Raw genomic sequence first — 23,423 nt, 5'->3', positions numbered from 1 at the left:
CACTGAAAAAAATAGGACTTCTCCTTTCCTTTGTGAAGGAAAGCTTTCCAGACAGCACAGTGTCTCTTAGTGATTCCAAAAGCTTTTATTAATCCCTCATTCTTGTCTGAGCATGGGGCAGGGAAAAGACATTACACAATCATGAAAGTAGGCAAAAACTACCTTGGGCAAAACCCATGACAAACCCCACCCTTTGTGCCTCCTACTAAGCCTCACTCCCTTCTGCCCCTCCCAAGATGGAACACAAACTGAGTTATTCATCTCCAGTACTCCTCCCTGCTGACTTCATGCCTTGTGTCCTGCAACTCTTCCTACTGCACCCCCCATATTCACTTCTCTCTCCAACTCTTACTCTTACAAGCCCCTCCCATGCTTTTCTTTCCTTTGCATTTTGGTTTTCCTCTCTCATTTGCTGCTTTCTCCTGTCAGCTTCATAATCTCCTGTAGTATCTTTTCTTTTACCTATTTCAGTTCCTCTCTGCATTCCTGGCACGTAGAAAATTATTGCCTGAAGTCTCCATCCTTCAAAAAAACTTGGTTATATGAATGAACTAAGGACTTACTGAGGACTTGGCATACAAATATTCCTCCAGAATTTCAAACGGGACAGTGTGCAAGATGCCTCTTAAAGGCAAACAGAAACCACAGCATATTATTACAGCATCTTAACAAATCCTCCTTTCAGATTATATACATATGCAAGATCGTTACTAACATATTTTAAATGATTAAAGAGTAAATTCCAAGGACTATCTAGTCCTGTAAATATCTGGTACATGTTGCTGTATTTTCCCAGTTATCTAAACTGCATCTTCAGTCTTACAGTCACAAGAAGGTAACTTTCCACTAGGATTCTGCTGTTTCTTAGAAAAAAAGCTGTTTAGCTGAAATGTACCAAGCTATGAGACAACTGCAACACAATAGTCTCTTCAACTTTTATACACGCATGCACTGTTTATGCTATACAAGGTGCTTCTAAATGATCTTCAGCACACAAAAATGTCTAACATCCCTCACATCCTCTGGTCATGGTAACCCCAGCAAACAACATTTACGCCTTATGAAGAAAACGATACCCCAGCCAGTGGCATGTTGATGATCAAATGATGCCCATGATCTTCAGTATATTATAAAGACAATTTCAAATTTAAGGATTCTGTGACACAAAAATAGTGTGGGGTGGGCACCCAGACTGATTAACTGTGGCATGTCCTGTCGCCCTGCAAAGTCACAACCAGAGTGGTACTGTTGCATCCTCCTGTTGTTTCAAATGAAGAATTTGATTTCCTATCTTCCTTCATCTTTCTCTTTTTGTAACAGCAACAAGAGTTTCCAAAACACCCTGATTTCACTGTGCAAATTTCAACAGGTATGCTAGTGCTCTATATTTTACTGATGCTGTAGCTCAACAACAAAAAAGCTTAGTTTTCAGGAGAAATATGAACATTCATAAAGAATAAAGAACATTCACTTGGTAGTGTCCAAACATTACGTTATTTCACTTTCAGCATAAATCTCAGTCTGAAAATCTATCTCTATGATAACTCTAGTTAGGCACAACTATGAAACACTGCAAAAGTGGTAAGATGACAAAAACAAGCCGAAATATTTAACTGGGTTCCTCAAGTAGTCCAACTTAAATATCTTGCCATCTATCACTCCAATATTACAGTCATAATTCCTGTTTTTTCTCTAAATTGAAAAATCTCTAATTACAAAAAAATAAAAATCCAGACAGACAGATTTCAGGCCTAGCTTATAGCTCTCCAATAACTCCAACTTTCAGAGCATTTTACAACCTATTCTACATTCAGTGCTTAAGGCTAATATAGCTGACACTATTTTTTAATCTGTCAGAGGAACCTCAACTCCTTGTGCAGACACAGGTACTGTACTTACTTGCTTAAAAATTTTACCTGCTGACCAGGAACTTTGTTTCATTTTTACCAGCAATTTCCTGAGAAGAGACTGCTAAATTCTGTTCTTCCATGGAATTATGTCTCATGCTGCCTCCAGCGAAGATAAACAGCCTGTGAGGCTGTGGTTTATATTATTTGGTAAAGTTTATAGATAGTTATTTAAGATCAGAATTTAAAAGCAGCACTGTACTACATCCTAACAAAGCAATGCCTGTGACCAGATCAGAGTTATTTGGGGCAGGAGGAAACGCTACCTAAAGCGCTGCAGCTCTCAGACAATGCACCCAGCCTTCTCCTTTCAGATTTCAGACTTATCCTAGTCTACCTAGAAGGAAATGAGAAGCTGGCTATATGACAAAGAGAACATGATGACTTTGATCTTTCTCTCACAACTGGCATTAGTGCTAGCTGTTCTAATATGTCATCAATTTTGAGTAATAAAACCACCTCTCCATACCTAACTACTAGTACAAATGCCTTCTATCTTTATGGCAGCTGGTAAACACAGATTCAAAGTAATGAAACTGCAGTCCAAAATTCTGATGGGTAAACTGTCTTGTGCTATTTTAGTGAACCTACAAAGTCACACTTCCACCTGTCCCGTTCCACTTTTGAATCAGTGGCCGCCAGGCTGATAATGAATAAACCTGACTGATGGGGTTTTTATTCTACAGCTGGTAACTTTCTTCCTGTTCCAAACATAACAGTCCATGAGCACTTTACTATCAACAGAGTGGAGAAGGGACAGAAGCACTACTCACGAATTTCATGCAGCAGCTGCTCAAGATATACTACTTCTGAGTTTTTTAATTTATCAAGCAATACCATTAGCCAATATGTCATGTACATACTGACATTACCATCCCTACAAAACTAAAAGCATTCCAAAGAGGAGCAAAAGCGGTATCATGTATTTGCTTTAAACTGATACAGTTATATATTGAAGAGATATTGAACTAACATCACTTGCTTCCGTGAAATCAAATGTACTTTTTATTTTGTTGAATTGTTTCAGGAATCCAGGCTGATGCTAACTTGAAGAGATGCAACACCTCTACCTACTACCTCTCACAAACTGGAATGTGGGAAAAAATGTTGTGATTGCAGTAAGAATTTAAAATTTGGGAAATACGACTTTTGTCTGGCTGAACAAAGTCAGAGAAACAGCTTGTGAAGGCATTAATGACTTGGCCAGAATCCTACACATCTACTGATTCACAGCTTGTTTAACTTCTTGTATATTCCTAGCCATTCCCTAAAGCCTCATCTACTAATCTACTACACCTCATATACTATACAGTCATTTAATTGCACTACTGATTAGTCTACCCAATCAATTAAAAGCAGAAAACCGCTAAGATATTTACTCAAGCCTTCACAAAACCAATAGTTTTTATTTAAACTCATCAAATTTAACGTATCTGACAAATCTCTGCTATAACATGCCAAGACCAACAATTACCCTATCAAGTAATCAAAGCTTTCCATTTCACTAATAAAGGCAAAAACACTACAGCAAAGGAAAATAATGTTATAGGGCTTTCTTTAATTAGTTCAGATTTAAACCCTCCATTATAGCCTCAAAATAACTAAAATATTACAACAACATACCACAGCTTTAGTAAGTCAGAGCACAAAACATGCCCACTGACATATTTTAGAGAATGAACCAATGAAGCACAGGCAGAATTCACATACTTAGACTATTTCAAAAAATTAATGGCCTGGAAAAACATAGGAGGTTTGTATTGTAGCATAGCAACAGTAACTTTTGTTTCAACTACTTGTACTTGTAAATAAACTACAAGTTTACAGTTACTAAACTACTTGTAAATAAATGCCTTCAGGGTAGTTTCTTGCCTCATATTCACAAGAAATAGGTATTACTGGTTTATTACACTCTGCTTCATAGATGGGTTATATGGCATTTAGGTTGATGTGTTTTCCTTTAAACTTGAACATAACTTTTGAGTAAATAAACCATCAACTGTATTGCTGCCAACAGCAAAAAGAAAACCCTACTTTAATAAAGACTAGAAAAATGATCTGTTGATTTTACAGTCTGTCTGACATAGCAGAAATTTTCAAGCACACAGATAGCTTTGAAAAAATAATATCCTGGAGAACTTAGGAGCACGGGTCTCTTCAATTTACAGTATTGTACAGGTGATAAAATCACTTTTAAAAGTGACTGAACACTTTTTTGGAAGCTTATTGTCTCACATTTCACTGTGTTCCTTTACCTCTCCATATACTGGGTTTGTATAGCAATGTTTTGGTAGTGGAAGGACTATAGGAGCCCACAATGGAGCAGGTTTCCTGGTACAGCTTGTGACCCTGGCAGGGCCCTACACAGCAACAGGCTGTGCTTGAAGAACTGCACCCCATGGAAGAGTGTTAGCAATAAATTCAATTATTATTCCCAATTCCAGTTTGTTTTACCCATAATGGTATTTAAAGACTGGTCTCTCCCAGTCTTTATCTCAACCCATGAACCCTTCATTGTATTTTCCCTCCCCATCCAGTTGTGGAGAGTGACAGACTAGCTTTGGCAAGTGCCAGGAATCCAGCCAGCGTCAACCCACTACAGGCTATTTTCTCATTTTTGATTTTTCTTCTAAGTAATCATTTAACAAAACAATAAAAACCAGCAAAATCTACTTTGTTATTATTTTCTGAAAGATGGAAGTAATATGACTCTGCTAAAGTGATGAGCTTTTCAATTTCCACTAATACTACAGCATTTTAACCTGGCAATCTACCCTTGTTTTTATACTTACTAATGAAAAGAATGATTGATAAAGAATCTGGATATACTCCAAACTGGTTATTCTCTAGGCCCTTTCTTTTCTTCAAATATTTACCATGGTCTCATCCAATTTTCATAGCATTGCATTGCAAATTTTGTGTATTACTGGCATTTAAAAGGTAATCAATGACCCTTGATTTTCCCTACCACAAACATGAAACAAAAACTCTAAGTGTGTGCCATAGAAGAAGATGGCTTTTCATCTGTTCTTTTCCATCTTTGCAGACCCCTTTTTGTCTCTGGTTTCAGGCAAAAAGTTGTCTCCAGTCTGTATTTCTTAATGGCTCTTTGAGCTTCCTTCTGGCTGTAACACCAATGGAGCAAGAGGCACACGTAGGTCTGTTGAACCTCTGCCTTCAGGTGCCAGGCCTCGCTCTGCTGCATGCTGAGCTGCAGCTGCTCCTCCTTCTCCCCATCCCTCAGCATCTGAAAACTGTTCGTAACTGAGAAAGGTTCAGTGACTCTTGATACCCCTTTCTCCAACAAGGGTTTACCCCACACAGTTCCTTTTATTCTCCAGTAAGAAAAAGAGACAAAGGGAGGAATGTAGGGGACTTAACATCTGGCAAGGGCAGGAGAAAGGGGTGCAGCCAGGGAGGGGAGTAGCATCTACTGCTAACTGCTGAGAGGCAGGCTTTTGAGATACTGGGGTAATTGGGAGAATGTGAGATAGGGTAAGAAGAAAGTTTGTCTGTGAAGAAGTTCTGAGAAAATTAATTGAGCAGAACTTGACTAGTGAGAAAGTGTATTTGGATGTTTATATAACTTTAATGCAGATGATACTATTTTTGCTTGGGATTTTTGCTGAGTTATGAAAAAATGTCTTGGACACAAGTGGCCTTCATACAAGCTACTATGGTCAACAGTCTAGGCAGTACTAAATGTCTCCTATTCCAGAATTCAAAGCTATCTTTAACTAAATTTCATCAGAGAGAGACCAACAGCCTTAGGCCATTCAGGAGGCCCACAATACTCCAATGGGTAGATTGCAGGTGCATTTTCTCCTATGTCAAAGATCCTTTCAAGAGTGCTCAACCCTAGCAGCTTGCTGCCGCTTGCCACCTCAAGCAGAGTCAGGGGTCTGTACTGGAAAGCAGCAACACCCTCCTCCTCTGACAGGCTGTGACACTGGCTCATTTGCAGTGGGCTCCTCACCTCAAGATGGAAATCTCTCTTTTTTGAGCCAGTTTACATCCCTCTTGCAGGATACACAGAACAGCTCTTGTCTTGACCTATTTCAGTGCAGAGGAGGAGCCAAAGATCTAACCAATAGTACAGGATCAGAAGAGGGGACTGAAGACAGACACCATCACTGCACAGTACTTCCAGAAAATATTCTGTGTTCATTTAGAGACCCTTGGTTTCCGAGGATATCTTCAGATGACTCACATATCACTAGGCAGTAAGCTGTGCACTCTCCAAGTATCCAGAAACAAACCAAGAAACAGCAATTCCTTTAAAGCTAATTGGTTAAAATTTGAGAACTAGAATAGCATCCACAAAGTAACAAAACACTGCCGCCCTAATTCAGGAAATTTATTTCTATTGCAATGATACTCCTAGGTCAAATCAAGTAAGCACTCATTTTTATCAATCTCTCTCCCTATAGATGACATAATTATCTCTCACATCTACATAAACACAGTATTATATAGGTGAGCTTAAATCTGCCCTTTGATTTATTCATATTTCATCTCTGGCATGCTATCTGATTCTGAAAAATCTTTCTGATATAATATTCAGTACTTCAATTTACTGCAGCACAGAGTAATTCATTACTGCCTAGCAAACTTCCCAAAACCACGTCAACTTAAAATACTAGTAACAAAACAAGAATGCAAAACGAAAAAAGCAGGGTGCAAACACTCCCTCACACAAAGACCCCTGAAATAAGGAATAATGGGAAACTGAGCAAAACTAAAATGCAAAAGAACCGTCACAGTCAGAGATTACTCACCCATAAGCTCCATTACTTATCAGTTTAATTGTTTCAAAATCACTTTCCCGAGGTTTTCTCTGCAGCTTCAACGAGGTATTAGAGCTCTTCAAAGCAAGAGATGAGAATTAACAAAGTTAATACAATGCTTTTTTTCAAAACTGGGGGGAAAAAACCCAAACAAAAACCAACTATCACCAGGCTGTCACTGATGAACCAGGTAAAAGCTCTGGACAGCCAGCCACATAGCCAATACAGAGAGGGACCAAGGGCTGCTTTTCCATCAAACAGGCATCTGCTGCACTGCAGCAAGCTGTCCATTTCTCTCCATGCACAGGTTACAGCCACAAAGACTTCTGGTAGTTACTGGCAATTGAGTCATGGACTCAATTACTTATGAGTCATGGACTTCTGTGAATTCCACATGACCTTCATTGGACACTGCCTTCCCAGTCTAGTAAATCTGACTTTTGTTTTACAGCTGGTAGCAACAAACTGCTGCTGAGCCCTTGTTCACCCAAACAAACTGGGCACACTTCAAACTAATGTTAGGACAGAGTGTGATATAACAGGGAGGACAATGAAAAGAGACAAAATGAAAGAGAAAAAGATGGAAAATAACAACGCATTAGTTCCACCCCTAGTTCCACCCATTAGTTTCACTTTAACCTACTTCTTTGTCAGAACTTTTTTAAAACCAAGTTGCCCTGAGTATGGCAAAACCTTTTTTCTAGTTTGAATTTTTAATTAATCTTAAGGATGTCTGAATTAGAATTGGGGTTCAGGGGGAAAAGATGAAGGCACAGGACTCCAAATGCAGACTTCCAAACCTACAAGATCGTTTTCAAATGTCTTTTGAATCTCCAAGAAATTCCATGATCCTTACCCAGGCAGTTTAGTAACAGTTGGAAGTTGAAAGTAGAGCTGGTTGAAACATTTTAAATTGAATACTTGCTAAAAAAAATTCAGTGCAAGACTAGTGAAAATGCTAATATAATGAACTACACAGGAACTGACAGGACTTACTAAATTGTTCAGCCCACTTGTCCGCCAGTACAGTATTCTCCCTAATTGCTATTTATGATGACTGTGAGCAGTCCTGTACTTGACAGTTATGCTTCCTGTCACTCCCCATGTGTGTTTATTCCACAGCTACATTTTGAGATGTTTCCAATATTCCCTCTATAGTTTTCTGATTTCACCATATCCCCTATTTACATGCCATTATTATACCACATTATCCTTTCTGCATATCTTCAGCATTTGCACAACACAAATAACTTCACAATTTCAACTGCTTAGCTAATGCTAAGCCACTTTGCACCTTAGAATCAGTTAAGTATTTTGACAATTCCCTTAAGCCGTCTAGTTATTTTGTCCTTTCTCCAATTTATTAGTAAATGCTGCTCAGGTCTAATGAAGTATTTCAGATGCAGATGAATGAAAGCAGCAGAATAAGAAGTACCCTTTTGTCAATTACAGAATCTTTCTTAAGTGGCACTTTGCCAAATATTAGGAACGATCCCAATGTAACGTGACATGTACCAGAGAATGATGTCTTTTCTGTTATGCATCAGAAGAGGTCTAGCAGATAATCCATGCCTGCTAACATGAAACTGCTCTTGTTTTTCCTATCCACTTGCACTGAAAATCAAGACTAAATTGTAGGAATTTCATCTACTCTGTTGTCTGAAACACAAGGTGTAAGAACCAACTTCTAAAAATAATAATTTAAAATAATTGCATTTAAGCTCACAATCAATGTGTTCAACTTGCTTTTCTTTTGTCATCCTGAGGAAACATTAACAAAATATTATTATGCAAGATACCTATTGCTGTAGGCAAGTGTTCTTGAACACAGAGTCAGAAGAATGATGCACAACCCTAACTTTTTGAATCCAGGCTACTTGCTAGCATACTCATTTCTTCCTTGTCCCTTCACTGGATAAGTTCAGAATCTCTCAATTTGATATTAGCTACCTCTGTGAATGGATTGTTTTAAAATCTCTTTAAAATACATTATTTTATTAACCAGTTTACTAATACTTCTAAAAGAAAAAGGAATACATTGATTGAATAGAAAGAAAAAAATGGTGGATTTTGTGGTAAAGTTATTGCCATATAGTAAACACTTAACTCTGTGGAAGATGAAGACTGAGATGTCTAGGAAAATAGGTAGAAAGAAAGCTTGATTATACCTTTTGAAAGCCTTCTGTCGGAAGAGCTTCACAGAGTTAGTGTATTAACCAATGTTAATCAATCTGTTCACACATACCAGGAGAAAACAGAACAGGCAGGTTGGGGGAACACACCAGATTTTCCTTGTTCACATGCAGCAAAAGCAGCAACATAACAGGGAAGCTTACATTTATTGATTCATCCGCTTCCAGAGTTTCTGCTGTCCCACTGTCACAATTGGCTAGCTGAGCTATTTCTGGAAAGAAAAATTAAAATCTTCATTTTAATCTATGGAAAATAGAAAACTAAATGAAGTACAGAAAACGTGAGAAGTGGAATCTTTCTGGAATACTTAATAGAAAATTTAAAAAAAATAGAATGCCAAACCCAAAAAAAAGCCCAAACAAAAATCAAAAACCCCACCAAAAAAAGAAAAAACCAAACACAAACAAACAAAAAAAACCCACACCAACAAAAAAAACCCAACCAACCAAAACAAAACCGCCCCTGTAGCACTTGACAAATAACTTTCAGGGCATCTCCAAGCATATATTAAAAAATCCACTCAGAAAATGAAGACTTGTTATTCAGTGCCTATGTAATTATCTTTCACTGCAGCAATGAAGATTAGCCATAAAGCAATGAAGAGCAGTACTGTTTTCACTGCTGAGACCTGGGAATTCCAAGAGCTGTGTGCAAACTGAGTGCTAAGGGAAAGACAGCAATAATCTGCTAAAACTCCTGAGGATCTCAGCCTCTGAGGGGTTAACAGGAGGCCGCATCCTTCTTGGGCTCCTTCACAGTTACAGCAAAAGCTTCTAGTTTAGACCTAAGACAGACTCTAAATACTTTGCTACTTCTACAAAGAAATGCTGATAAGCCTACCAGAACAAGCTAAAAGCCATTTTCATGGTAGCTTACCATTTACCGAGTCACTAACCAGATGAATTCTCTGGGAAAATAAGATTTTAGGAGCCTACCACTCTATCAGACCTGTCAGGGTCAGCCTACACAGCAGAGCTCCTAAGCCCAGCCTGTTCTTCAGGGTGGGTAGTAACCAAGAATTCATCTGGGTAAAAAAAGCCAAACAGGACAGCCAGTCACTAGAAGACACCAGCAACCATAAACATACTTAATTATATATCCTACATAGTCAAAATGAAAATTTTATCACAATTATGTGCTGGGAATCAGAGATAAGACCACCTAAAATTTGCAAGATTAGTTTTTATCTCAGGACCGTTAACTGAATTTATGACTACAAAATGTAACTGAATATTAACACAGAATACCTAAATTGGATTTTTCTCTATAAAAATAAATTATTATTACAAGTGAAACGCTCTGCAAACTTACTACAATTTTTAAAAGCAAATTAACCACATAGATAATTTTCTACTGGAACAGCTAAAGATTTAAGGAGTAACTCTCATTTGTAACCACTATACAAACCAAAACATGTGATAACTCTGAGACAGAAATTAGAATGTCACTTCAAAATCCAAAGAGATCTTTTAAGTGTAAAAGAAGCTAAAAAAATATTCCAAAAATTAAGTCAATAAACAGTGAAAAATATCCCACTAGAACAAATAAAATCTCGAAGAAAAGAAATTATACAGGCTGAACCTGAAGTGAATTTTCTAGTCAAAAGTCATGGTTTTGTGAACATGGGGGTTTTAGAGTAGAAGTGTTAATGAAACCTTTACTGTAAGGATGAGAATCAAGCTAGCTGGAATAATATGCTTTGACAGCCTTCTCAACTGAAATTACTTTCATAAATAGCAAATTAAAATAATCCTTTTGGAAACAAAACTTCTGCAAAATAACCATTATCTGAGAAATCCGTATTATTTGCAAGCAGTAGTTACTAATGGGATGGAACCAAAAGTCAGCTTTCAAAACAGGGAACTATGGGACCATTTTGCAGTGCCTGAAAAGATTTTTCAAACTCATTTAACTACCATTAAACATCTGCCCTTTTTCTTCCATTGATTTAAACCTTTTCTGAAGACTCATGATTCAAAAAGGTAAAGATGGTAATTTAAAAAACATGGGGAAAAATTTCTCCCCAGGGAACTCTTCAGAAATGCAGCCACCACTCTCTGCCAAGTGATGAATCTGTTGTGGTATTGCTTTCAGTATAGCATAAATTTATCTAGCATTATCTCCAAATAATACAAGCATCATTTCACTCAAAGAAAGGACACTACAGTCATGACAGCAAACAAAGGAGGCAAGTAGAGAAAGATCTAAAGTAGGTTGCTTCTCCCTGCAGATGGATGAAAATCCTTTGCATGAACATTTATGAACATTGAAGACAAAAATTAACATCTTGGTTGAAAATATAATTCTGTGTTACAGGATAAGTAAATAGTGCTACTGAGGTATGCTTTTTTGTTTCGAAAAACTTGGTTCTGCTTTTTAAAAAAATTCTATTTTTACATAAAAGATCTTTAAAATTTTTGAGGATGACCTTCCCATAATATTTTTATAGTAATGAATACAGCACTCCCATTAATTCTCTTTGTAAACCATTAATTCCAGGGCATAAACCCATAGTACCCTTCTTTCATTTTTGCTTAAGTTGGATCCCTATATATAGAGACACACATTAACAATAAAACTAGATCATTTAAGAAGTCATTGCACAGTGATTTATACTGCTTATAAATATTACTTTTTTTGGAGTGTGGGAGGAAAGCATTAACACAAATCCGATGGCCTAAATTACCTCTTACAAATACTCACATACATTAATCTTTAAAACAAAACTATAAATAATTCAATTGCTCAAATCTCCAACTGAAATAAAAATCAGTAGTCCATATGTTATACACTCCTCAGCATTTACTGGCAAACCATGCAGACCATTTCTTCCTTCAGAAAAAAAACCCAAAACCAAACATTTCAATTATCATTTGAATGCATCCAAGTTTGTTATATTCATTAATATTCCATTTCTGAAATACAGTAAGATGTGTCTTAGATGAACTATGCTCCCATAAAACAAATAGTTAAAGAAAGTAGGATTCCTTATTTACATATAGGCATTTTTTTCTAGATCTCTCTCACCATAAACTGTCAAAAAAAATTCAAAGGTGTTATTAAACAAGGGTAATGAGAGGTTCTTGACAACTGCTGAGGAACACTTTCACCCAAGTGGCCAGGAAGAGTCAATGGGAAAGATAAGGTTCAACAGGCAGAACCAGAGTCAATAATACAAAGCTCTCAACCCACACTCCAAATTAAATCTTGCATACTTGATCAGTGAAGAATTGATGAATTGTCAGTTTAGGACAGACCAACAGCTCACCAAATGCAGAAGACAATGCTTTATCTTGCACAGAATTTCAATACTTCTTGATCTTTTCCAAAACGAAAGGGAAAAAAGTATTTATGTATATTTTCCCAATTTGTCTGGCTTCCTTTGCTGCAGTCCAAATATAAACAAAAAGCATCAAAGCTGTTAATCTGTGTCTCAGACAAAAAATATTATTAAATTTGGATGAGGAAGATAGGAAGTGGACTAATAATAGGCTTGACTTTCTTTAGATCTGTTACATTAATGTCATCTGTAACAATACTCAATCTAACTGGATTAGAAGTAACCAAATTCCTGACACAACTGGCAGCGCTGAACTTCTGCTTTAGTTCAGCAGAAGGGTTTTCAAACACAATATACTAATTCTTGATTTAACAACATGTGATTTTACATCATAAAAGCTAGCCAAAAAACGGTTTATCATAGGTTTTTGCTAAGATTTTTTTTTTTTGTTAGCAAGCCCTTTCTGGGTCCTGGTTGACAACACAATAGACAAGCCAATTGGTACCAGCTAGGACCATTTTCCATCATGCCACTTCTGCTAATTTCTTCCAAATTGCAGAACCAGCACTGAATACAATGAACCAATTTATATTTGTCACCACTGTTAGAACCTGGTCTCAGGGTGGCAAAGAAGGTGATCTGTTTAGGGCAAAGAAGTTTAATTTTAGTTTTTTCAATGCTGTCCTTCAAAGAATCATAGAATGCCTTGGGTTAGAAAAGATCTTGAAGATCATCTTGTTCTAGGACTTCCACCTAGAACAAGATGATCTTGAGGGTCTGGGAAACAGAATCACAATATCCACTGAGTTGGAAGAGACACAAAAGAATGATGAAGTCTAGCTCCTGGCCCTGCAGAGGACCACCCCCAAGAGTCACACAAAGTGCCTGAGACCCTTGTTCAATGCTTCTTGAACTCTGTCAAGCTGGTGCTGTGACCACTTCCCTGGGGAGCTGTTCCAGAGCCCAGCCACCTTCCAAGTGAAAAACCTTTTCCTGATACCCAGCTTAACTCCCCAGCTGACATAACTTCAGGCCATTTCCTTCAGATACATCCTGTCACTGATCACTAGATCAGTGTCTGTCCTTCTGCTTTCCCTTGTGAGGAAGTTGTGACTGCAATGGGGTCTCCCCTCAGTCTCCTCCAGGCTGAACAGACCAAGTGACCTCAGCCTCTCCTCATACAGCTTCCCCTCGAGGCCCTTCACTGCCCCTCCACGCCCTCACTGGACACTCTCCAGCACCGTCCTTCTTATTCTGCAGCACCCAGAACTGCCCCCAGCACTCGAGGTGAGGCTGTCCCAGAGCAGAGCAGAGCAGGATAATCCCTCCCTTGCCCGGCTGGCGATGCTGTCCCTGATGCCCACAGGACAAGGGTGGCCCTCCTGGCTGCCAAGGCACTGCTGGCCCATGTTCAACTTGCCATGGACCAGAACCCCAAGGCCCTTTCCATGGCACTGCTGTCCAGCCTCTCATTCCCCAGGCTGCCTGTACATCCAGGGCTGCTCCATCCCAGGTGCAGAATCTGACACTCTCCTGCTGAGAGAAATCATCAACCAATTTTATATAGTTGATAATTGCCCAGCCCTCTTATTTGTCAAGGTCTCTCTGCAGGGCCTCTCTGCCTTTGAGGGACTCATCAGTTTCTCCCAGTTTTGTATCATCTGTGAACTGTCTTAGTACCCCTCCCAGTCTTGCATCTAATAATTTCTGAAGATAGTGAAGAGTAGAGAGCCTAGGATGGAGCCCCGTGGAACCCCCCTAGTGACAGGTCACCACTCTGATGTCACCCCATTCACTGTAACCCCTTGTGCCTGACCTGTGAACCAGCTGCTCTCCCATCACCTGATGTGTTTATCCACCTGTGTGCTGGACATTCTGTCCAGCAGGGGACTGTGAGAGACAGTACTGAAAGCTTTACTGAAATCCAAAAAGACAACACCAACTGGCTTCCCTTTGTCAGCTAGGTGTGTTACCATGACACCTTCTGCTAGACCACATTGCTCAGAGCCCCATTCCATCCAGTCCTAAGGATAGGGCACCCACCACTTCTTTGGGCAACATGTTCACCACTCTCACAGTAAAGAAAACTTCTGCAGTGACAATACCTCCACTCGAACCTAAGTTCTCCCTACAAAAGCCCCCAACATGGACTCAAATTACACAGAAAATTAATGGGATAGTCTTCTCAGAGACTCCAAGATGAAGGGACCTGGGAGCATTGAAAGGCAAACAACAGCTCAACCGAGGGCCCTTTATAACTGTGCTTAGATAACAGTCACCATCAAACTATCCCAGTAAATTTCAGCTAAAGCTGCAAAGAGGAAGTTGCATTGTCAGGCTGGAAGAAGATTAGTAGAACCATTGATACAGTGCATTTGTGAATGATATTTGCAAAATAAAAAATTCTGTTCAGAAGAGATGGCCTTTTAAATGTGTTTGAGCTTGTGAGTGTACTGTGAAAGTCAGAAAACACGTGCTCTGCTATAATCTTTATCTTGACCCTTTTCAGGTACATACAGATTATCAGAATGATAGAACACATTGAGAAGGAAGAACCTAGAAACCTATAGCTATCCCAGGAGATTCACTTACCTTCCAGAGGATCTTTATTTAAGCCCAGCTGGCTAATAATGTATCGAGGGATGTCTGTTTTAATGCCTTGCCCCTCTTTAGCATGGCCTTCAGCTGCTTCCAAAAGATAGTAAAACTCTTCGGGATCAAATTCCTAGAGGAAAAATAATCATCATCATTTTCTCTGTTGAAACTGGTTCCTAAGGGTCTAACATAAAAAGTTCCTTTGCTTCTTCTAACTCTACATATATGGCATGTTCCTACTAAGAAACAATACCTCTTTATTCTACTACTAGTAGTCTGTTAATCTAGTCCGATTCTTACACAGGGTAGCATGATGTAAGCAACAGAATTGCATGTCACTATTTTAGAGCAATACTTTATATAAATAATATGTTCTTTGCCATCAAAACTTCATGTAATACTGAGTGAATTACCTACAAGCAGCAAAATTAAGATTTCAAAGTGAGAAGACTATCTCCCTGCACCTGCTTGCATATAAAAATCCACTATGACCATGTAAATATATTGCACTACACTTTTAACTTCTGAAGTATTAACTTCAAGTATTTCTAATCAATATATATGCACTGTGTTTAATGGAAAATACAATTTTAAAAAATCACTAACTTTAGAATGAAGATAAAATTGAAATTTGATTTTAAAAACTCTGAGTTTCATTGATCCAATTGTTTCAAATTCAGAAATTAAACATTCTCCTGTGGGAACTAAATATATTACAACTATCATTTATAACATATCAGAAATGTAGGCTTCAACAAGGAACAAAAATTAACAAAAATAATAGAAACTCAAAATACTACCTATGCCCGCGTCCCTTGGAAATACAATTATTTTACTACCTTTTTAATATAAAAAGTTAAATACATTGAAGGGAGCAAAGAAGATTATTAAGACAATGTGAGTGGGATTTTTAAAAACTATTTCTCTCTACTGGCATGAATTCGTAACAAAACATATGTTCATGGTTATTGCGTTCTTCAAGGTGCTAGTGCCTATAGGTGTAATCCTTAACAGAGTGATAGGCATCAGTCATTAAGGTAACAAAATAGACTTTTTCCTCCAGTAGGTCAGCTCTGTCACAAATTCCTGTAGAAGCCAGGCAGACTGCTGAGATAGCTGATTTTCTGACTGTTTTGCAGCCAAACATAACTCCATGGCATTTCAGACTACCTGTTGAGTCACAAGAGTCCTGTCCTAGATCCTCAGGCTATTTAGGACTTGGAAAGTCAACATCCCAACCCAGAAGGCAACTTGAGAAATTTGATACCATGCTTCATTTTGCAAGAATCAAAACTGCTGCAGCTAAAAGAAGGAGCTGCAGCATGTCTGAAATAACATATCTTTAGAATTTTGAGTCTTATGGAAACAATCTTCGTTTTACATGTGTCATGAAACAATCTTCACTATGTACAACCTACTGCAAAGACTTAACCACAAACCCATGAACTGTCCAAGCTGCCTTTAGCCCAAAGTCACAGGATGATGCACACCTGCCCAAAAATCTGAACCAATAACTATACATTCTATTTCAGTCTTACTCTCCTCATCTTATATGCCATCCCAGCTGTATCTCTTACATGTTATTCCTTGGCATTAAAGCAGCCAACAGCATGATGTTGTGTGTCAAGATTTCTATTTACTTTTGTAATGAAAACATTATCATCTCAGTGACAGACATACCAGCTTTTCCTCCACTTACTAGCAAGACAAGGCAATTTCAAAACAGGTAATTTTAATCATATGAATGTGTGTGTGTGTTTGTGTGTACAACTATCTAAAGACACACACATACACACACAGATCTGAATAATGAAAAGCAATTAATTTATTTTCTGATCTTTACTTCCAACTCTGCATTTCATTTTCCATGTACAAATGGAGAAAAAATATTTAAATAATTGGCAGTAGCTCTTTCCACATAAGAAACTGTAAAACCTTTATTCGTATGACTATCAAAAACGAAAATAGGATTTCACATGCTATGAACACTTGAGACAAGACTACCATCAGAAAACTGACAGCTTTACTGCATGGTATCTGAAATGTCTGATGACCACAAAGCTGGACTTTTTTCCTATGATTTTATGAACTTCCTTACAGAGGCTGAAGTTTTCCACATCTAGTATTTAATTTCAGACAGATATTCTAAAATACCACAAAGTAATATTCAAAAGTTTCCAGAGAGATACTACAGAAGAAAATACTGTTTCTTTAAGTTTATAATTATGTTTATGATCTAGGATTAACAACTTCTTCCATGAAAAACGTACTGTTGCATGACTGTACGCCTAAATTTGTTTAAGCTACCCGTATACGTAGAATCTAGGGTTGCCACAATCCAGTTTAAGCCTTCTGAACATCCTGTTTTAAGTGAGAACACTAGAAGGAAGCTGTACTGGCTTTCCCTGATACTGCTGCTCTGAAACTCAATTTGGAGACACTGTTACATCTGGACTTTGCACCACTGTCCTTCCACTCACAACAGCAAGCCCAGCAAAAAGAGGGATGCAGGATGCACATCACTCTACCAGAAGGATATGGCAGAGCAAGTAGCCTAGGATAAAATCCCAGAGGCTGAAAGTGGGAACTAAGTTTACAGTGTGACTAGATTCCATTAAAACTTAGCACTTGGGGAGAATAAACTAATAGGCAAATAGATCACCAAGAGAGAACCTGAATTGGAACCACAGAATCATCATGGTTCAAAGCAATCTTTAAGACACTTCAGTCCAATCATCCATCCAGCACCACCACTGTAACCTCTAAACACTGAACCAGCACCTACCATGAGCTCCAAATACCTCTTGAACACCTCCAGGTAACTCCACGACCTCCTACATAACCTATTCCAATGCCTGACCACTCTAATAAGGAAGAAAATTTTTCTAATATGTAATCTGAATCTCCCCTGTCTCAATTTAAGGCTTTTTCCTGTAGTAGTGCAGGCACTGTAGGAGAGACCAGCTCCCACCAGTACCTTTCAGGGAGCTGTAAAAGTGATAAGTGCCCCCTGACCCTCCTCTTGAGACTAAACAAACTCAGCCCCCTCAGCTGTTACTAGATACATTTTCTAGACCCTTCATGAGTCCTGCTGCCCTTCACTGGACACACTCCAGCACCTGAATTAGAAAGCTAACAGAGAATGATGATGCTGGGAGCAAGGGTTGATGGGAGAAAGCTAGCAAGCCTGTAATGGAAGGATGTAAAGTATTATTAAGAAGTCTTGGTCTGACTGCCTACATTATATATTTAAGAGCAGTTCTGGATGTATGATAACAGAGAAGGATGCAAACCAGAAAGAGAAAAACAAGGCTATGAGAAACTGGATGATGTGGAGAAACATATAAACCCTGTAAATAGAGCAGGGAACAACACACTAGACACAGAATGAACTTCTTAGGGAGAAGGAGTAAAACAAGTTTGGATTCAACAGCAGAAGCAGGACACGCTATGTTCTTTCTAAAGCCTTCCTTTTTGTTTGTTTTAGTTGTTTTTTTAAACATCTCACATCTCTTTCATGCTGATTCAGAGCACATATCCTATTTTTAGAGTCTTTCTGAACTGTAAATCACAAACAAAAAAAAGCAACTGGGAACACTGAGACTTGGTGTTTCCAAAACAAAATAAAGGCAGCTCTCAAAATGTCCATGGCTGGATGAGCCAGGGTGTGGATTAACATTGCCATAGATGAAGGTACTCAACACAAAGCCAAAATCACATTGGAAAGACTTACTAGCTAGCTTACTAGCCCAGATTCAGTGCGACGCAAATGCAGTTATGACAATTTCAGGCATAACTTGAGTCTAGCAGCCGGCTGGCTTCCACATAGGGCCTGCCAGCCTCAAATAGCTCTATGCAGCATCAACACTGATCTTATATTGGCAAGCAGAGTGGCTCAAAATCAGCTCAGGCTGCCTGCCAGGCCTTTTGATTCAGGCTGGCTCTGGAATGGTATTTGGGTGTCTACACCACCCTCCTGTGTACACTGTGTTCTGCAAGTGTTTATGAGTTCAACTGAACAACTGAAGCACACTGTGTGTAGGAGCAACTTCCTGCACCTGAGCCATCCCAGCTCCAACAGCATGGGCAAGAAAAGCAGAAACATGCCCACATGGCACATACGAACTAACCCAGTCTGGCAACATCACTGCTATGCTCATGCATAAATACATCAATTATTCTGCTCCTCTGGTCCCCAGTGTAACACCAACTACCTGTGTATCCAGACAGCCTAATCCCTCTGCTGATCTTATCACCAGATCAGGTACTGCAGAGCTGACCTCAAGCTGTTTATAGTTCTGGCAGCTGTTAAGTGCAACAAAATTATGAAACTGTTAAGAAATGAGAAAACCACCAAGTAATTACAATTCTAGAACAGTCTTCCCAAGAAATTGAGAAGTCTAACAAAACAACAGAAAAAGCCAACTGGTTTTAAACCAATTGAACACCTTCCTCAGCTGATGAAAGGGATTCTGCATCATAGTATCTTCAATAGCAGGGAATCAAACAAAACTGAAGGAGGGTCCTGCCAGTTTACTATATCCAATAATAGAAGTGGAAAGGATTCCACTAACAATGAAACCCTTACCACACTGTTTGACGTGTTCCAAAAATCAATTGTAAAGAGCCTTGAATACTATATCAGAAAACTACCTGCACTATTAAGTGAAAATCACTAAGCGAAAACATAGTAAGCATGACCTTACCAGGCATTCCAGTAAGCGAGCAGGACGAGCAATAACTATCAAGATTTTTCGAACAAGTTGTTTAATAAATGCCATTTCTCCACTCTCTGATCGCTCTTGCGCCTAAAAGATAAAAATCAAGTCATACTAAACCAAATCACATTCAAAGCACTGCTTAGGAAAGCAGTGATAATTAGGACACTGCTAGGGTTTGAAGCATGTACTTGATACAAACCATGCATCAATTTCAAGATGCCAGCAGAGATAACAAAGATCTGAGAAACACTGTAACTTCTGTTCCAATAATCCAAGCTTTAGAACTCTTAACAACTCTTAACTGTAACAACAAAAGTGCCTACAACACACAAACACCTACCTTTTTTTTTTCTTATTTCTTAAGCTTACACAGTATTAATACCACCAATTTTGCAAACAGATACAACGTATCAACACAGATCAATACAGATCAATACATGCAGGTTGTGCCTCAATTTGTTAACAATGTTAGGCCGAAATGAAAACTACCACAAATAATAGTAACAGATATAAACAACACATCCTAAATTCATACTGTCTTTTGGTCAGTCATAAGAAAATGACAATTTATATGCATATATATATAAAACCTTGCAGAGAGGCTTCATCTAAAGGTACATGTAAGAAAGGATGACAATGAAAAATTGAGTTCTACAAAGATTGCAAAAGAAAGGGGGAAGTGCTATAGAACAATATATACAGAAAATGTACTTCTAGAAGATTTGACAACATCTGCACAATGGTCTGAGCTGCATTTCAAGTTTCTTTTAAATGTTTCACTCTAAGTACAATTTACATTTTTTAAGGATGCTAGTGAATGCAAAGAAACTATAATTTTCCTTCTGATTTGAATGTAGTAGTAGCCCTTGCCTAAAATATCAAAGCATTTCCTTGCTCTAAACAGTCTCACAGACGTAAGTTTTTCAGCATCTCTTGCTTATTCAAAACCACAAAGAAAATTAAGAAACTAACACATAAAAAATTATTACTATGGACCAGTAAGTACTTTTCCTATAACACATTACATTAAAAAAAAAAAAAAAAAAAACTTCTATGAAAATAGGAAGCTATCCATACTGCTCTTAATGTAAGTACCACAATTTTAAAAATCACCAAATATATGAGAGGAATTAATTTGTGGAGTTTAAAAGTGGAAAAAAAGAAAATGGCATGAATATCATCTAGCTGTCTGCAACAGGTTTCAGAAGAACCTTAACTGGACAGAAGCGTAATTCTGAACATTATCAGCTGAGCCCAAATAAAACTATTTTGTAAATAAAACAGCTGCCTATTTTAACCACCAACAAAATTTAAAGCACCTTTGTAGAGTTTTATGAGCACTCAGGTGCCTAAGTGAACAAAATATTCAATACATATTACATTTAAGGAGGATGAAGCAGGAAAGCATTCAGGTCCATTTGACCTTAAAATTCCAAAACTTGCGGCTGAATCAAACTGTTGTGACCTCAAGGGAGTCATCCCCTAGTTAAAGGAACTGCACAGTGCCAAGCAGCAGCAGGAAATGCAGCTTTCTACTTAAGACTGCAGCTGGGAATTAACAACAAATGAATCCCATTAAACCAAAGCACAACTAAGTGTCCATAACAAAGTTGTGCGAAGAACAATAGTTTCATAATGTCACAGCAAGCTATTAACAAGAAGCAAGCAGTGTACTCAAAAGTTAAGTCTGAATTTATTAAGGCATAATGTCTTTGCAGAACAGAAATCTCATAATAAAGAATATGACAAAATGAGTGGCGTGGTGACTTTTTTGAGTAATACTTTATATGCAAGTTGAAGAGTAATGGGGTAGCATGTTTTTTAGCAGGTTTTGGGAGAATTGTTAGTGAACATATACTCTAAACTCTACTTAATGTGTAGCCATTTTAAGGTATATATTGTCAAGGTATTACATTGTTATGTAAGGTATATATTGTCAACAGTGTTAACAGTGGTTCAGCAAATCCTGGCTTAAGATGTATTTTCTGGTATTCTGACATTATCATCTGCCCAATTCTGCCATAAGGTTACTGGTTCAAAACTTCCTCTTGACTAGTAAGCAAACTGTAAGTATTTTCAATGTTTAAAAATAGGGTTTCAACAATCCAGAATAAATTTATTGATGTCTTAAATTTTGTTTTTCTGTATGACAAGAAAAAGTTGAAAAACAGTAGAGTACCAGAAATTTTATTTTATGAATAGAAATTAGCAAAAATGTAGCATAGGAAAAACAAAAATCCAAGAAAACAACAACAAATCCAAACAAAAAATCCAAACAAACAAAAAAAAAAATCAAAAAACACCACAAAAACTCAACCAAAACTGCTTGTGTATTCAAAAGAAAGCAAAAGACAAATTAAGACAGGCATGGCATCTTAAGATACCAGCTGGAAAGAATTTCCAATTAATTTCAAATCTGCTGCTCTATCAGGTTAATTTTCACTCATAACATACTATCAAATCCCACAAAAATAAATGAGTATATTACATGTTGCACTCATTCTTTTGCAAATGATACATTACAAAACAACAGAAACTTATGCTGTTGCATGTTTGTCAAGTTTCAAGTTATTAATTATTTTGCTGATTATTCTATGAAAGTTTCAATACACTTAGAAAAGACATTTTTGCTGTTAATCAACTTTTCAGCTGTGAGAGGAATGTTACAAATAATAAAATAATAAATAATCTCTCACTAATGGAAAGCTAAAGGTTGCTGTCTGCTTTCTCAACACAGTAGGGTAGATAAAAGGAAAGTGTGTATGTTACCTCATTTATTTAAAGTAAATGGAATAGCCAGCCCTGTCTGGGCCTTATGCACACATTTTTGTAAGCAATCTACAACTTGAACTGCAGCACATAATGCTGTTGTTTCTGGAATCTTTACAACCCATCTATACCAGACCAATATGCCAGGCTGCCTTATAGTTTTTGTAGGAGTCATTATGTAGACTAAAGCATCTTATGAATATGACTTTGACAACTACTTGAGTAAACAATTGTAATTCAAGACAATATTCAAGAAAAGTCTTAGGCAAACAGATTTAAACAATTTTTCAGGCAAACACACAGCAGTCTCATGGATCATACCTCCTGTAGCAATTTGTCTAACTTCTGCTGTAATTCAAGGAAGTATCGTGATGTGATGAGGCCCTGGTGAGATTTATCCAAACAATCTCGAGCCAGTTCTGTGATCTGATGGTGGGTAAAACTGAGCACTCCATCTGCCAGAGGAAGGGTGTTCTCTGGAGAATGATTTGTTATAATCTCCTGAAGCCTCTCTTCCATCTGAGCTGTGGCCTATAGAAAAGTAGTTCAACACATCAACTCAGCTCTACATGAAACTAACAGCCTTTCTGACTCTAGAACATTTCTATACTGCATAAGAATTTACCTAGCTGGAATGCATGAAATGACTGAAGCCAAAAGGCAAGTACACAAAGGCAAAGTGACAGATGACATTTCCCCACATTACCAGTACAGAAAAGCAACAGCCTTGTTGTTCTACTACACAGTTTCCCAGTCTGTCTGCCAATGGTGATCAACTATGTGCTAATCTTGTGATAATCACTAACAGAACTAAAAAGCTTTTAAGTCAAAGCAAAGTGGAAATATATAAAAAAGAAAAAAGAGAACTCATAGGGGTCTACTTTTTTCTGCTAAAACTGCATATACTAGACAGCAGAATATAATCACTACTTTCACACAGGTTAGGCCACAAAAATATTTCACTGAGCAGAGTTTAAATGAGGCTCATTTGACTAATTAAAAGTACCACAGGCTCACAGGTCCTGCCAAACATGTCTGTAGGTTCCCAGATGCATTTGTTTTACAGAATCAACTTTCTGGTTCTCACAGAACTGCAGATGCTTGGAAAAAAACCCTTGAATAATAGTAATAACAACAATTATTATTATTATTGCTATTATTACAGTAATCC

At 37.8% G+C, this 23,423-nt stretch overlaps 1 protein-coding gene across 16 annotated transcripts in view; it reads right to left on the bottom strand.

Annotated features, from left to right (window-relative positions):
- The window catches only part of MAST4 (microtubule associated serine/threonine kinase family member 4), a 278,548-nt gene that overhangs the window by 26,813 nt on the left and 228,312 nt on the right, over nucleotides 1-23,423 (bottom strand). For all 16 annotated transcript variants that reach the window (XM_072922412.1, XM_030258923.4, XM_030258924.4 and 13 more), the window contains 5 exons: nucleotides 22,574-22,783; nucleotides 19,469-19,570; nucleotides 14,760-14,892; nucleotides 9,031-9,098; nucleotides 6,686-6,771 (listed from right to left, as the gene is read on the bottom strand). In XM_072922412.1, the coding sequence (XP_072778513.1) occupies nucleotides 6,686-6,771; nucleotides 9,031-9,098; nucleotides 14,760-14,892; nucleotides 19,469-19,570; nucleotides 22,574-22,783 (599 nt within the window). The remainder of the gene's footprint in view (nucleotides 1-6,685; nucleotides 6,772-9,030; nucleotides 9,099-14,759; nucleotides 14,893-19,468; nucleotides 19,571-22,573; nucleotides 22,784-23,423) is intronic.

Source organism: Taeniopygia guttata, chromosome Z, assembly GCF_048771995.1.
Source record: "Taeniopygia guttata chromosome Z, bTaeGut7.mat, whole genome shotgun sequence".
In the NCBI taxonomy this organism is placed as follows: domain Eukaryota; kingdom Metazoa; phylum Chordata; class Aves; order Passeriformes; family Estrildidae; genus Taeniopygia; species Taeniopygia guttata.
This window is presented reverse-complemented; position numbering and strand designations above follow the sequence as displayed.